We start from the raw sequence: 16,921 nt of genomic DNA, 5'->3' as shown, positions 1-16,921 counted from the left end.
GTGAATAGAGATCAAGTGGCAGAGTCCAAGCGGACAAACTGGAAAATCTAGGTGCATGACTATACGCGCCATCAGAAGATTAGTGTCCCTAGCTTTATACCCAAAGGAACTGTACTCAACTCAAAATAAAAACAAAGTTAATTCATAACTCAAGTTTTTTATGCTTTGTGTCAAAACCAGTTCAGTTTCCGTCAAGTCTGGAATGCCACCTGTCATACAGCCGTGGCTTTGTGCTAGTTTGCGGAGAGTGCCACAGCTTAACACCTATTGTTATGTGCCAAGACTGGAGGTTTGAGATGTTCTAGACAGCTACTGTCAGTAATATTTACTTCATCACCAAGATGAGAAAGCTAATCAACAAATTAAAATATATTTACATTATTGTGTGGTTGCTAATACTGCAGGTATTTAAAATGTGCATGACCTATAAATGTGTATGCATTTCTTTCTCTATAAAATAGAACAATATTGTGAGCTAATTTTAATCTGCCTTGCCTGTTAATCTGTTGTATCTTTCCTTAGGTACCAAGAAGCAACATTTTCAAGCAGAAAGTCTGCAGCATGCTTTGGCTTTCAGTTGTCATATGATGTGAAGCGTCCTTTAAGCATGATACATGCATAAAGAACAATGTCCAGAGAAATTAATTATTGCAATGTATTGTAAAGATGATATTCTATTCTGGTGGAAAGATTACCTAAATAATGCTTGCATGGAAAATTATAGCATAATTTAACTTTGATGATAAAAGTGTCCGGACGGAAACCAGGAATATCTTTTTATTTTCAAGTAACATTTCTGTTCCTTTACTGACAATGTTATTGATTTAAAAATGGCACAGAATTGTTCTGTAATACTTGAATTGTTTGTATCTTTGAAAACACTCTGAGTACTCAAACTTACTGCCTGTTGTTTATTGTTCACTGTATGCTCATTTTGATCATTTGGCAGGCTCACTTTAACTTATTTGGTTTGATTGCTCAAGTAACCTAGTTAAGCTTATTTTGTGTTTGATATTAAGGGTTTGGCTATTTGAATATGCTGTTTTCATTTGGTTTGCATAATTAGTGTTGGCATAAGCACCCAATTAATTTAATGATCTAAGATTAATGCTGCAAAGTCAGCTATATTTACTAAACAGATCTAATATGAAAAATATCAATTAAGAGCCTGTTTTAGAATTATTAGTGACAAAGGATTTCATTACAAGTTCGGCGGACGGTTTAGGCCACCCGCCGAACTTCCGACGGGGAGGTTGCCGCCATAGTGGCTACATCCCCGCTAGGCCCTTTAAGCGTTTCCCACTAGGTCAGTGGGCGGAAACCTGAGTTTCTGCCTGCTGGCCTAGCAGGAAACACCCTACAGCAATGTCTCCGGTTCGTAATCGAGCCAGAGGCAATGCTGTAGGATGTACGCACCAGCACCGTTCCAATGTTCACTGTCACATGGCGAGGGTGCTGGCCAGGGGGACCCCTCCACTGCCCATGCCAAGTGCATGGGCAGTGCATAGGTCTCGCTGGGGCCCCCTGCTCCCGTTCTCCACCCACCTGTCCATGGTGGTGCTACCGCCATGAAATCGTTGACAGAGAACAAGGTCGTAAGCTCCATGGCAGTGCTGCTTGCAGTGCTGCTGTGGTGGATTAGAACTGCCACACCGCTGGGATCTCTGATCCTGATGGACTGACCGCGGCATGACCACTGTCATACGTGGTGCTTGGAATGCCGCACTGGCAGCAGTCCGATCACCAGGGCGAGTCTAGCGATCTGGTGACCGCCAGACTCGTAATGAGTCCTGAAGTTTCCGAATCCACTTTACCTCCCACTGATCCTGCAGATCTCCCCTTTCTGACAGAGCTAAAGCATCGACTTTGCTATACAGGTATGCTTCTTTCACTTATTTATTTAGTGGCATGGAGTGGGATAGAATGAGAGTGAAGGGGAAGGAATAACTGTGAAAAGGATAAATAGGGTTAAAGGGATTGCAGGGTGAATATGAAAAAGCAGAAATAGGGCGACAAAAACAACCGTGAGACGAGAAAGTAGAAAAATGAAAGAGGGAAAACAACAAAGCAAAGGAGGGAAATTAAAGGAGAGATAGAAAAAAAGAAGGAGGCAGAAAAAAAGCAAAAAGGTGAAAGAAAGAAGTGCAACACACAATAAAGGCTTATAAAGGGAAAGACATATTGATAGAAATAAAGCTGAGAGGTAAAGGATGGAGGAGGGAAAGAAAAACTGGACGAAAAGAGAGGTGGAATCAAAGCAGGGCAGATGAGCAGGGAAGGAAGGAGAGAGAGTAGGGCAGATGAGATACTGTGTAAAAGGGTATTGGAAAAGAGAATAAGACAACTGGTGAAAGAGATGGACAGACGAGACCAGTAGAATATGAGAATGAGGAAGGCAGAGACTAGGAGAGGAAGGAGTGAAAATCAGGAGCGAGAGTTGAAAAAAAAAAGGAGAGACAGAGAGAAATAATAAGAAAGAGTGAACAGTATGAAGCAAGAGATTAGCGGAAAGAAGGGAAGTAGGAAACAGACCTCTCATCGGAAATATCACTTGGACACTTCTAAAACACAAAACAATGTTGCAGACCGTCATAAAATCTAAGCCATGCAAAACATCACATTCATGTAAGAAGCATATAGAAGGTGCACAGGTTGTTCTTGGTATCCAAAATGTTTACAAATTAAAAAATAGTACATACTGTATAAATACAAACTGGTTTAAAGGAAGAAAGGAATCATTTACGCAGTCTTGGCATTTTTGGCACCAGCACACTGCAGGATAAAACTAAAATGTCTTAATTAAACACGAAAAAAACAAACAAACAAACCAAAGTCACCTGCTCCCAAAGGCATGAAAGCAGATGGAACTTTTAGCAACTACGACATTTATAGAGCAACCTGACGAATACTACATTATGCTAAATCCATCCGTGTTTATAGTCATAAATAGAAACCTCTAGGAGGTGAGAATTTTCTGCTAGTTTCAGGACAGACTGCTGTAGCAATTAAGAGTCTATAGATGTGCTGTCAAAAAAGGCAGTCCTGCAGTGTTCCAACTTTGCTGACCCAGAACGAGAAAAGAGGAGGCTGGGGAGAATAAATAGCTCCTGTGTAGCCTAGCACTATACTGATTTCGAGCTGCTAGAAGGCAGATTCGCCTAGATCATTCAGGCACCCAGACCTTCTTCAGGGGACAATGAGGTGAATAGGACAAATACTAGCTGGAAGTGAGCTTGGGACCAAGGACTTCTAAATGCCAGTACTCTTGCTACATTTCACCACTTTATAGGGCCATCAACCCCAAAGGGTGAGACAGGATAAAGTGTGACCGTTCTCCGTTTTTCAGGACGTGGACCCTGCTCTCAGCAAATGACTAATCAGGGGTCTTGGCCAGTGGATGTAGCCACTCTTGACCACTAATAGACCCCAAGTTAGAACCTGGCTCACAAGTCTCCATTTTTCATAACCACTTAGTGGTCGCAACTACTACTGAGGGAGAGAGACACTAATGGGTTACCTCAAAGGAGGATGGGGATACCCTAGTACCGAAAATATGACTACACAGTTCAGTACGATGAGAATGAGTGATGTCTGATGAGTTTCACCAAAAGAATAAAACTGTCTAATCTGTTAAATACGATTTCCTGGGATGTGTGCACTGTACTGTATAGAGTTGAAATACCTTGTCCCTGTAGCCAAGGAGATAAAACCTTAACAGCCAACTCTACATTAATGAGCCTCATTATCCCTTGTGTATAAAGACCGGTGTAAGGACCCGGACCATCAGTGTGTATGAGTACTTATTAGTGCATGCTGTACATTATTTGGTTTCCTGGTCACTTAATAACAAGGTGGAGGTAGAAATTGCTTCACTGTATAATGACATGAGTAGAGACGTGACCACATATTCCTGTCTTCACTTCACTGTGCTAATAAACAGTAAAACAAATTCTACCTGTCCTCACTTCACTGTGCTAATAAACAGTAAAACAAATTCTAACACATCTAGTCATTACGCAACTGAAATATCACTGACACAGAAGTAGCCTACAGGTCGCAGATCACTAAATATTTTTTTTTTAAACCGGGCTAGCTGAATTATGCTACCTCAGTATGGAGCTTATAGACAACTGGGCTGAAATCACTATATACAGCAGTGAAATTCAGGATAGAACCAGATAATGAGAAATTATCTATGCATGTATTTACATAAGAGCACACACTAAATTTATAAAAATATTAAAGTCAAGGAGGACTCCAGCGTTATTTAGGCCTAAACCTAATGAAACCAGGCCACATCTCAATCAAGGCGTATGTAGTTCAGCCACTCCTACTTTTTGTGTGTGTACGCTGGTCCATTTGGTTTGCAATGTAGTGGAAATACGAAACTACAAGTAGCAGAATGTAAAGGAAAGGTAAAAACAGGTCTTCATAAACTGTTTACCTCTGAAGAACTTTGGGTATGACATAGCAGAAACACAGAGGGAGGCACATGTTTTTCATTTTCTAATATAATACCAACAAACATCCTCCATTATAGTGTGCATCACTTTTTAACTGTAAACTTTTAGCATCGGCGAACACTTGATACACCAAAGACGACAAATGGAATAGAGGAAAAGATGTGCATGCCTAATGTGTGCCGATGTGGAAAAAAAGTATATATGAAATTGTTGGTTTCTAAATGACTTTTTTTGCATAGGCTTCACTACAAAAAGTGAGCGTCCCTGTCTCTTACACATGGCCCCCAAGGCTACCTATGCAGAAGGTAGCCTCTTCCCCACTATCAGCTCCGTCTGCCAGGACTTCACCCACAACTCAAGGGCAACAAAACCTCAGAGGCCGGTCCACTTATCAAAGGACTAGCACTGCCATTTTGCAGTTCTGTTTCCATTCACAGACGATTTGACTCTTTTTGGTTTCTTGCCAAATTAGGGCTCCCAGAGCATAGTAAAAGTGCAAGAAGCCCAGGTACGGGAAAGAACCAGATCAAGTGTAGCCATTACAACAAACATATATTAGACAGAACACGGTAGTAAGCACTGAAAGGCAGATGAACTAAGGTCGCATCACACAATCTATCCAGGGAAGCTACTTCCTAGGGTGGAGACTGGGATAACTGGATATTTAAGCTTTGCTTTTCATGTGAATGACAATCATTGCTGGAAGCAACCTTCAAAATAGGAAGCTATAAAGAGCCCTGCAGCCAGGGCCTTTCTCTTCCTGTGCACTGAGGAAGAGGGAAAGGAGAGCCACTGAGCTGCTCTCGTCAGCCTGGAACCCATCCTCATGCAGCCATGCTCAAAGCATGTCTCAGGTGTCCTGGAATGTGGACGGATAATCATCATCTTCTGCCTGACAACCAGAACTCCCATTTTCATTATCCAGGATTTAACACAGTGCACTCTCCTATGGAAATCGGCCCTGCATTCATAGACTAGTGCTTGCTGATTTCCTTCTGCTTTGACCATGAAGACCCAGAAGGATGTCCTTAGCCTTTACACATATAGGGGACAATATATCCACCATGTAAATAATTCCCAGCCCCAGCGACCAATAGTAGGTCTATTACCTTTGTTCCTGGATTTCCTCAGGCTTCCAAAATGCCAATGAAAAGTGTATTTCCAACTTGTGATCAACAGTCTTTTTTTGTGTTGTATTTATTTTATTATATTATCCACAAAAGATTATCCACAAAAGAGAGAGAACAATACAGAAAGGGGGGATGAGTACGAGTCATCCTTTGCAGGCTTATTCAACATTTTGTACAGAGGAGGAGGAGGCGTATATTTATACATATACTTAACTCTGATATCTATGCATTAGAAGAATAACTCCACTGGTGTTGACTATAGTCTTAGTAACAGACCATCCACCTTGTTCTCAGGAGGTAATAAGTCTGAGGAAAATCGAGGAAACAGTGGTCAGAGGGGGGAGGGGCAAGGGGGGGGGTAAGACCGGGGCAGGTTGGGGAAACCTGCAGGTCGTGCCACGAAACATTGTAGAACGTATTTGCTAACAGGCCGGTCGTCTGGATGCTGGTAGAGTTGTACGAAGGGGTGTGCTATATAGAACGTGCCACTTAGGCATGTATACGGTTATACAATAGACTATGAGGGTGTGGGTTCTGAAGGAAAGTACAGAGGGGGGAGGGGAGGGAAGTAGAGGGATATATCCGTGAGAGGCGGGGGGAGGTCATGGATCAGTAGGGAGAAAGAGAAAGGTAGGGAGGTAGGGAGGGGAGAGAGTGGGGGAGGCAAGAGGAGGGAAGAGAGAGCGGGGGAGTGAGATAGGGGAGATAAAGCGGGAGGGGGGAAGGGAGGAGAAAGGGAAGGCAGCGGAGAGGTGGGGGAGAAGAAAGGGGAAGGGGGAGAAAAAGAAAGAGAAAAGGCAGAAAATGAGAAAGGGAGTAGAGAGAGAGGGTCGCCCAGGAGCGTGGGGGTGTCTGCTGAGGATGGAGTACCTGACTTAAGTTGTGTTATGGGTGGGGGAGAGGGATGAAAGGAGGAGGAGGGGGGAGATGGGGTAGTGGAAAAAGTGAAGAATTAAGAGGGAGGATGGAGGGGGAGTGTGAATCATAATGTGCAGGGAGGGGGGAGTACGGGTGGGGAACAGCTATAGAGAAATGCACAATGAATGAATAAGGGCGATAGGATATATGCATGGATGGGTCATGATAATAGTACAAGTGGAAGGGAAAGGGGGAGGTGATATGGGCGAGAATGGGTTCTGAGCAGTGGGTGGTATTGTTGTGAGGTCAGACGACAAGTAATCACTGTTGCGGGGTTAATACTGACAGAGCAGTGTCTGCAGTGTTTATAGTGTTTGCGGCGGCAGAGAATCGGTAAGGAACGGGGCCCATACTCTAAGGAACATGTCTGCCTGGTCTTGGAGGTTGTAAATGATCTTCTCACACGCAGCTATGCGGGTCATCGCCGTTATCCATTCTCCCGGTGTGGGGGGGGGGTCCGTTGAGCACCAATGGCGAAGGATACATATTTTCGCCGTTGCGAGTGCGGTATGCAGCAGTCTCTGTAAGGGGCGCGGTAATACCGGGAGGGTGGTCATGTCCTGTAAGATGATAAGAGAGGAGGGTAGTCGTTCTGGGAGCGGGATTGAGGTGGAAAGGGTGAGGCTGACTGCCTCCCATAGAGGGCGGACCGATGGGCTGCCGACCAAAATATGGAGTAAATCACACTGAGTCTCCGAGCAACTCCAGCAGGTCGCATGCGGGAGGAGGCCTGCTCTATGTAGCAGTAGAGGGGTCCAGTACCAGTTATGTATGATCATAAAGAGGCAGAATTTCAGGCGAACCTCGCGAACACCTCTGTCCAACGCCTCTAGTAGGTCCACCCAGTCTTCCGCGTTGAAGGATCTCTGCAGTCGGGCTAGCCATTGTGAACGTAGAGTTTCTGAAAGGGGTTGAGAGAATTTACGCCGTGTAAGGACCTCGTATAGGCCTGACATAACACCCTTATATTTTCCCCATGTTCGGATGTACTGCATCACAGGTGACGATTTTGAACCTTGGTGGGCGATGTTTGTGTTATGTTGCAGGCAGTGTTGGAGTTGCATGTACCGCCATTCTTGTTTCGGATGGAAACCGAAGCTCTCTTTCAGTGAGGCAAAAGTCCTAATCGCTCCGTCCTGTAGAATCTGGCCTAAATGTACTATACCTGCCTCTCTCCAGGATGGCCAAGTGAAGACCCACCATCCTATTCGCAATCCGTCGTTGTTCCACAGGGGTGCCTGGGTGTGCAGCGAGGGGTGGACTCCAACCAAGGAGTGGCCCCTTCTCGATGCCATTCGCGTCGCTCTTAGTATCGGATTCGCAAGTATAAGGGAGGCTGTGTCAGTGCAGTATAGACTCTCTATACTGCCGCCATGGGGGAGCAGGGCTTTCTCAACTGCCACTCATTGGGGTGGTTCTCTCATGTTCGATGCTAACAAGGCCAAGGGCGACAGGTGTAAGGCTAGGGCGTAGTATTCTACTGAGGGGAGGCCCAGGCCTCCATAGGAATGGCAGGCCAAAAGTTTGGCGGGGCCAAGCGTGGTCGCATGGAGACACACACGAAGGCTCTGATCTCTGCATCTACTGACAAAAGTAGCAGGAGAGGTATCTGGAGAGGAAGAAGGCCAAGAACGTAGGTAAAGCGCAGCACGGTGACCATTCACACCGCTTGTACTCTGCCCCACATGGAGAGGCCCAGATGGGACCACTTGTCGAAGTCTAGCCTCATGCGTGTGATCAGAGGGGTAAGATTATCCATCACCATGTGGTCCAGTCCTCTATTGACCAGTATTCCCAGATATTTAAGGTGTTTTGGAGTCCATCTAAATGGATGTCCGTGTATATCAGCTTTCGTTGTCATGCGTGAGAGGGGGAGGGCCTTGCTTTTTTCCCAGTTCACTCGGTAGCCTGAGATGGGGGCAAAGGTCTCGATGGTCTCCAGTAGGGCAGGAAGGGAGCGCCCGAGGTCTGCTATAGTGAGTAGGATGTCGTCGGAATAGAGGTAAATTTTGGAGATGCCGCCGGGTATGGTGAGACCAGTTATCGAAGGGGAGGTGCGACTAGTGGTCGCGAGTGGCTCCATAGCTAGTAGGAATAAGAGAGGGGAAAGGGGGCATCCCTGATGGGTTCCTCTTCGAATGGGGAAGGGTTCGGAGAGAAAGCCCCCACAGTTGACCCGCGCTGTTGGGTTATCGTACAGGAGCTTTGGAAATGAACTGTTCTCCGAGGCCAAATCTTTTCAAGGTCGTAAATAGGTATGGCCATTCGATGCGATCGAACGCCTTCTCCGCATACATGGACAAAGCTAGGGCGGCTTCCGGCATGTTTCTAGACATCCAAAGGGAGTGGCATAGGGTACGCAGATGGTTACTAGAGGTACGACCCGGCACAAAGCCCACCTGGGATTGATGTATAAGTGAGGGGATGACTTTGCGTAGTCGGTTCGCTAAAACGCTGGCGGGGATCTTGATGTCCCCGTTTAGGAGGGAGATTGGCCGATAACTGCTACAGAGTAGAGGATCGCATCCGGGTTTCGGTATTACCGCTATTGTGGCAGTATTAGAGATCGTGCCTAGGGAGCCCGTCTGACAGGCTTCGTCCAGGGCTCCGTGTAGGAGATCGAGTGCTTCATCCCCTGCCCATTTGTAAAATTCTGCTGGGAAACCGTCTTCACCTGGCGATTTGTGGTAGGGGAGGTCGGAGATAACCTGTGATATTTCCAGTCGGCTGATGTCTCCCTCTAGTAGGATGCGTCCTTCCGCAGAGAGGGAGGGTAGTTCTATACCATTTAGGAAGGTGTTTATGCATTCAGGTGTAGTTGTCGACTCGGGGGTATAGAGGTGGCTATAGTAAGATGCAAACTCATTGACTATGTCTTGCGGGCGTTTGAGCGTTGTTCCGGAACGGGCTGTCAGCACTGGTATGGCCATGGCTGCTGTTCGCTGACGAAGTTGGGCCGCTAATAGTCTCCCTGCTTTCTCCCCCTGCTCGTAATGCCTGCCCTGTATACGTTGGAGAGGGCATTCGGCTCGTCTAGTGTGCAGGTCACTGAGTGCCATGCGGGCGGCCTCCAGGCGCCTGCGCACGGGGAGAGAGGGGTGGTCTGTGTATCGCCTCGTCAATTGACGGACCGATTCTTTCAAGTCGCTTGTTGTATTTTCCTGTCCCGATTCGCCAGCGCTGCGTCCCTCATCATCTGTCCACTCACACCTTCGCCCACAGGACCCTTCGCGAGTCAGTGGAGCCTTGGTTATTCTGGGCATATGTGGACAAGTGGTCTTGTAATCGTGCCTTGCCCTGTGGAGAGCGGTATCGGTGGACTGCCAGTCTCCAGGGTTTACAACCGGGGGATGTTAGGCCCAGTTGGATCGCGATTTGCACCAAGGAGTGGTCCGATAAACCACCCTCCAGTATCCGGGCATCTGTAACCTGTGCCGCTAGGCCATGTGAGATAAGAAAATAATCTAGGTGGGACTGGGTACCATGTACCGATGATAGGAAGGTATATTCCTTGTTGGTCAGGTATGCCATTCTCCAGTAATCTACCATACCATTGTCCTGCATCACATCTGATAGTAGAGCCCTGTCTCCGTTGTTGGTCACATCTAAGGGGCCCGTTCTGTCTGGCACTGCATCTCTGACTGGGTTCCAGTCCCCCCCTATTATGGTTCTGGTAGCTCCTATTTCTGACAGTAGACGGTTGAGTCACAGAAAGAACAGGCGCTTGGGGCCTGTGGTGGCATAGACGGATCCCACACATAAGGAGGAGTTTCCAAACTTGGAGGATGCAGAGGTTGGGGGAGTCGCAGGTGATGGAGAGCACGAAGCGGGGATGGTATCAAGCTACGACGATCAAAGAGCAGGATCAAGAGGGGGCGACCTGGGGAGAGCAGAGGCAGAGAGACAGAGATGGATAGAGAGAACGGTAGTAAAGGAAGGTAGGAGGGAAAGAAGGGAAAGAGGGGAAAGTGGGCGAAGAGCTGTGGGGAAGAAGGGGAGGGTTGTGCAGATGGATACACGAGCTAGTGGTAGCTGGGAGGGAGGAAGGAAAAAAGGGAGGAAGAGGAGGATATAGAGGGGAAGGGGAGGAATGAAAGGGGCTGAGGCGGAGGCGCTATAGCCACGCTCTTTGGAGTCTGTAGTCTGCGGGTCTAGACCCTTGATCGGGAAGCCCCGTCCCAGGCAGCGGGCCCCACGACCAGGAAGGGCAGGCACCCTTGGGGTAGCAAGGATGTCGTAACCCCTTTGTTCTGTTTCCCTGTCTTCAACACTGGTGTCCCACAGCAGAAGCCCTCATGGATTCCTAGAAACCAAAAATAGTCCTGTCGAGGGGGGGAGGGGGGTTAGGCCCTCATCTTTCGCCGTGGCTGAAAAACCATCGGCCATTCTCCCGGTGGAAGGGGCTGCGAGGAGAAAGAACGGATAGGTAGGTAGATATATATAGATATATGTGGGGCCGGTCTGAGCGCGGCGCGGGATAGCTAGGGGGGTCGCAGGGATATAAGCGAAAGAGTGAGGCGTCAGAGTGCCAAAGCTGAACCGGTGGCTAGCATGTAGCCCAATAGAAATATACCCAAAATTCATAACAAAATAAACAAGGATAACAGTGCACAGTGGTAGAACTTCATGCAACACTCATCTGCCGCTCGTCGTGGCTGTAGGTTCAGAACAGGTAGGTAGGTACGGGGTTGGAAGAAGGATGTCGCTTCTTTTCCCAGTCCGCAAGGTATATGTCCTGTTCTGGTCTTTCCATCTCAAGTGGGGGCTGGAGGGGGCTTTAAGGGAGAGCGGGATTGTCCCTGTCTGTCCCCTGGGTGTGTTTAACCACTGCATGCAATATTTGGCCCCTGTCGTCATAGTTCTTAGAGAGTCTTTCAAGGTCTTTGCCTCTGTTGGAGATTTCCGAGGGGTCGTGGTCCAGGCATTCGGGAGTCGTTTCCTTCGATGTGGGTTCTGCGCTTGTGTGATCTGGGCCTGTGGTAGGGTCCGGCTGGACATGTCCATCGAACGGTCTGAGATGCTGTCCAGGTAAAGACTCAAGTCTGTTGGGTCATAGAAGTCCTTAGATACATTATTTTTTGTGATCCACATTCTTGCCGGTTCAAAGAGGCCGAACTTGATCTCTAGTTGTCGCAGGCGGGGGCGTAGGGCTAGGAATGCCATTCTGCTGTCACTGGTCTCTTTGGAGAAGTCGGCCGTCATTCGTATCTGGAGGTCGTTCATGCAGAAAGGGCCCTGCACTCGTGCTTTTTGTAAAACCTGGCGTGTCTGTGTGTGTCGTAAGAAGCAAGCGATGATAGGTCGAAGGTGGTTGGCTCCCTCCTGGCGTTTGGGGCCCAGTCTGTGTGCTCTTTGGAACTCCAAGTGGGGGTCGAAGGCGAGGCCAGTGAGTTGAGGTAAGATGTTCTTTAGGAAAGACTGCGAGTCCGTCGCTTCAATCTTTTCTGGGAAACCAAGGAAGCGGACATTGTCTATGCAGCTTCTGTCTTCAAGATCGATGACCTTGCTTCGAAGGTATAAGAGTTCCTGGTCCCTGTCCGCAGTGAGCGTTGCTTGCGTCTCCACTGCCATCACCCGTTGCTCCAAAGTGGTCAGTCTGGACTGGAAGCCCGCAATGTCTAGGCGCATTGACTTTGTCTCCTCTGTTAGGGAGATCATCCTGCTATCCATGCCCTCGCGCCTGCGGCCCACTGCCGATATCTCCTGCAGGATGCGGTCCATTGTTGCACCCTGTGGGGCATCCGCCATGTCATTAGGTTGGTGAGTCATATGTTCCTGAGGTGTCAAAGGCGGGGCCCTGTTCTGTCTCAGGGCTTCCGAGAAGAGCAACTGTCTCGCTGGTTTACCCAGGTGTTTGTTTGAACGTTTTTTCCCTGACATCACCAGATGGTGGGCTCCAGGGGGGTGAGAGTACTGTCGGAGCGTGGGCCTTGATGAAAGATAACGTGGTTGCGTGGTCGATGGGTGGACGTTCCTTACAACGTCAGAGGGGTCACTGCCGTGGTCGTCGCAGGCTCTCGCGAGTCTCAATCTGTGTGTCCGCAAGTGTGGCGGTAGATGTGCCCGGGCCCCTTGCGGTGGGACGAAATAGGGAGCGAGATGAGGAGGGCGGCGGATGTAGGGTAGTGCCCAAAGTATGGGGTTCTTCTCTCTGTGGTGTAGGAACGCGGCGTTAATTGACTTGCTATGTCTACCGTTCCTCCCTTTTGTAGTAAGAATGACCGTTTGCAGTCAGAGAGCGTCTGAGTAGATTCGCCACCTCACGCTGTGCGAGAAAGGTCTTCTTGATTGGGAGGAGAGGATGGGGTATCGTAGATGGCTAGGGTATAGTGACCTAGCCGAGTGTGGCGTAAGTTCCTGCAATAAGCAGCCCGTGGGTTCGAAAATGTCTGTTCCCCGTGTTGCCGTCCAGTAGCTCTGTGAGGCTGTTATGCCCTCAGTTCAATCCCCTCATGGAGAGGTGTGCGCAATGCACAATGGGGGCTCTGCCATGAGGTGGTCTCACAAGATTTAAAGGGAGCTTTAGTCTTCTTTCAGCTGCTCCTTAGTTGGGTCCAGGTGGCCTTGTACTTCCCACTGATCTCTTTGTGGCACGGGCGGGGGTAGGTGGGCTCCTGCTGAATTAATGGTGCCTCTCGGGATGGTTATGGCCCAGTGGGGGGAGAGGGTCAGGGAGGGCATCCACAAATCGTTAGGGTTTTTCTTTGTTATTTGCTTTTTTTTCCCCTTGAAATTTGGCCCCCAGACTGGGTCTCTCCTGCACCGGTCCTCTGGTACAATCAATGCCTCCTCCACCCCCCTCTCCCGCTCACCGCCTCTTCATTTTGCTGGTTCTGTTTCCGCCCGCCGGCCCGAGTGTTTTACTAGAGGCCGCGGCTTCCCAGCAGCGTGCAGGCCTCGCCGTCCGATTCAGCCCCGGGGGAGAAGAAGATGAGAACGGGGCTCTTGCGGCTCCGATCGAATGAGCCCGCGGCTGCCCCGGGTCCTCACAGGTCCCCCACGACTCCGTTACGAGTGGGCATCGGTTGTCGGGACGCCCTCCTGCCTGATCCGGGGCCCGCCGACGGCAGAGCAGTCCGTCTAGGCGGCCATGTCTTTGCGTGGCCAGACCACGCCCCCGTGATCAACAGTCTTAATATTTCTTCACCTTTAATTGCTGCATTCTGCAACTGGTCAGATGCTCAGGCTGTTGCACTGTCACCTGCAATAACTGAATTGGTTAGCGTTCTAAATCTACCATGAAAGGGATCTCAACTGTTGAAAGGTTTTGTTCAAGCACCCAAAAGTACCTTTATCTTCACCAAGGGCACCAAATGCAACCCATAAGGACCATACATTTAGTAAAGAGAGCACTTCAAGGTAGGGATGATCTTTATGTGACTGAGCTCCATGTGGATGTCACTGTGACAGTGTACAAAGAGGTTGCCTAAATATTGTCTGACAAAAATACTGTGTGTTAAATTTCATTAAATAGATGTTCCCCACTGGGATTAGTAACAGAACGCCTGCACCCATTTGTGTGTTATTTTTGGGGATGATATTTAGGCCACAATATTTTTGCCCTACAATATTAAGGAAACAATATTCTGTTATAAAACCAAATCGGTATTTGTTTATCACCCTTTGCTCATATTTTTTCCATGGGGCATCATGTTGTCTGCGAAGTGTTGCTTATGGCTTTGTGTCATTACCGTTCTCAGTTCTCTCCGAACAGGTGGCATCCACAGCTCATACTCCCCACTGCTCCCTTACCAAGGTTGTGATCCTCCCAAATGGCACACTCACCCCAAATACATCCAACATTAGGGTGTGAAATACAAATAAAATTACTCCTCATTATCAGTAAGTGTATCTTAGGCATTGACATTCAGAAGGAGTAACAGTTTCTCACAGAAAATATTTGATGGGTTAGGCACAAAGGCAGGAAGGAGTAAGTGATAGAGGACAGCGCATTGGGGTGTCGCTGAAAGAAGGACTCAAAATTTGTTTTTCCTGTAGAGTAAAAAAATAGAGCAGGACAAATGTAACAAAATTTTGATAAGCAGGTGAATTCTTGAAAATGGATTCCAGGAGCCAGGGATTATGTGAAACCTCAGAAAGTCTGAAGTCTTCACGACAGACAGCGGAATCCCAAAGGAGTCGGTTTGCTGATTCGTTCACGCTTGTGTTTGTGAATTACGTGGAATGTAATCAGCAAAACAACACTAGCTGAAAAGCATGAACCTTAATTTAGTATAAATTAAATTAGTGTTATCGGTTAAACAAGTTTTGGGCATTACATTGTATTCACAACTGTGTAGAAAGAACCCAATGAAGAAATGTACCATCTAGCACCAATGATTTTGTTTTTCAAATGTGGGTATCTAATAAAATGTATCATTTATTAAAACGGTGTTCTCAAAGTTTTTACACATACCTTGTAAATGGCTGGCAGGGAGGACTCATTAAGATCATATCAATTGACAGCCTATTGAAATCTTCAAGTGTTATTCCCTGCACCCAAACAAAGAACAAAATATGTGCTTTTAATCACATCTGGTATTTTATTACATGTACACTTGTGATTGGGCAGGTAATCAAATGAGATATGGAAAGACATAAAATGCCTAAGGGCTAGTGGCTCAAAGACCGAGTTTGAAATCTCCACTACATTTCATGTTATCTTGTTTTCTATTTCTCAACAGACATGCATTTGGGGTAATCGGGTTCAAATGAACAATAACACGAGAACAGCCTACAAAATTTCGTTAGGTTTCCCTTACTTTCTGACTACAGGGTCAGAGTTAAGCGAAATAGTTGTGAGGGATTCATATGGAAAACATTGACAGGTTTAAGTAACTACTCAGTTTACATTTTTGCAAAATAAATTAGATGCTTAGAACAGTGGCATACCAAGGGAGCAAAGGACGCTATTGCAAGCATGGAAAATGAGCCCAAGCCGTCTGGTTCAATAGTAAAAGAGAGCCTTAGTTGTGGTACAGTGTGACCCTTACATCCTTTGGCTATGGAGCTGGCTTAGAAAAGAGAAGAATCTGGCTTCTTACGCGGGCCAGTCACAACCTGTTGCAGGAGTTCTGAGGATACTTATTGTCTACGATGACCACCTCCTCAATCTTACCCAGTCTCACTCCTGCACCGCCACGTCAAGCTCACCTGCTTGCTTATGTACAGTACAGAGGCCCACCTTTACCACCGACATGCACATTCTATGGTTCCCAGGCTTCCGGAGACAAAATGGTGTGCAGTCAAGGACCACATATCTAGGAATCAAGTTAAGGTAATTACATTTCTTAGATATAAAGTCTGTTTGGCCATTTTCAGCTGTCTGGCTTTCGATCAAGGAGGCAAAGGAAAGCAGATTTTAAAAGCAAATTTCCTTTGTTCGTGAAAAGTGCTATTTAGATTAGCTTATTCTCTTCAATTGTATTTAGAGGTCTTTATTGAACTGTACAAATGCATGTAGGCCAGACACCATGTTCTTGTAATATGAGCAACAGCATATCCACTGTAGCAAACGGATGAGAGTAGCAAGGACACACATTTAATATTGGGAAAACGTAAAAACAAACAAATAGATGCTGTGTCCAGTGTGTCCGTTTCATAAGACCAGATTGTTCTTTCCCTTTGAGACAGTCATAGGCTACATCTGTTCAGTGTCTAAGGTCTACTCTCTATCGCCTCTGCTCTTGTGTAGCCAGATGACTCCTCTGGCAGTTTTCATCATAAACCCTGCCCTGAGGCTCGATTACCCTCAGTCGGCATTTAAATCTTGGCTGTCATCAGCATTCCTTGGGTGGCCTAAAGCCAGGCGCCTTGAAGCAATTCAGGGCCTGTCTTTAACAGCACAAGACTGAGACCGCCATGTTTGTCACGTCCCAGACTGCTTTCTTCACAGTGGCCTCATCCTTTTGCTCCTCCCCTTGCCTCCTGATGACTCGACTCACAAGCTTTTACATTCCTTGATTATAAACTCATTCTAACAAAGCAAATAAATCAGCCTGCAAAGCCTTATGAACAACATCTGACCCTAGCCTGACTCCTGACCAATATCTTTCCTCCCAAATGCATAGTCTTCTTTTTAGGAACCTCCTTTCTCTCAGGAAGAGTGGCCTACTGGCCTCTCCCTTTTCTAAATTGATCTGTCAGTTCCCAGTCCTCCCATCATACATTAGGGATTAGAATGGCACATGTTTATGTAGTTTATACACCTACAGCGGAATTTGTCTGGGACACGTGTGCTGCATGTGACTGGCAACTCAGGAATATAGTTTGATTTCCTGAACCACAATGGTAGAGAGGTGACAGGCTGGAGACAGTCTACACAGCAATGTGAAATTAAGGGCTGCTCCCATGCATCCTTGAGGTCCTTTGTAGTGGGCCAGACTGTATAGTGTGGAGGACAGAAGACAG

At 47.2% G+C, this 16,921-nt stretch overlaps 1 protein-coding gene across 1 annotated transcript in view; it reads right to left on the bottom strand.

Moving 5' to 3' along the window:
• Positions 1–16,921, bottom strand: part of TRDMT1 (tRNA aspartic acid methyltransferase 1) — a 152,285-nt gene that overhangs the window by 62,693 nt on the left and 72,671 nt on the right. Inside the window, exon 3 of the mRNA XM_069211548.1 lies at positions 14,928–15,004. Coding sequence (XP_069067649.1) covers positions 14,928–15,004 — 77 coding nt within the window. The remainder of the gene's footprint in view (positions 1–14,927; positions 15,005–16,921) is intronic.

Source organism: Pleurodeles waltl, chromosome 10 (genome assembly GCF_031143425.1).
Source record: "Pleurodeles waltl isolate 20211129_DDA chromosome 10, aPleWal1.hap1.20221129, whole genome shotgun sequence".
In the NCBI taxonomy this organism is placed as follows: domain Eukaryota; kingdom Metazoa; phylum Chordata; class Amphibia; order Caudata; family Salamandridae; genus Pleurodeles; species Pleurodeles waltl.
Note: the sequence above shows the minus strand (reverse complement) of the source record. Positions and strands in the feature narration are given on the sequence as shown.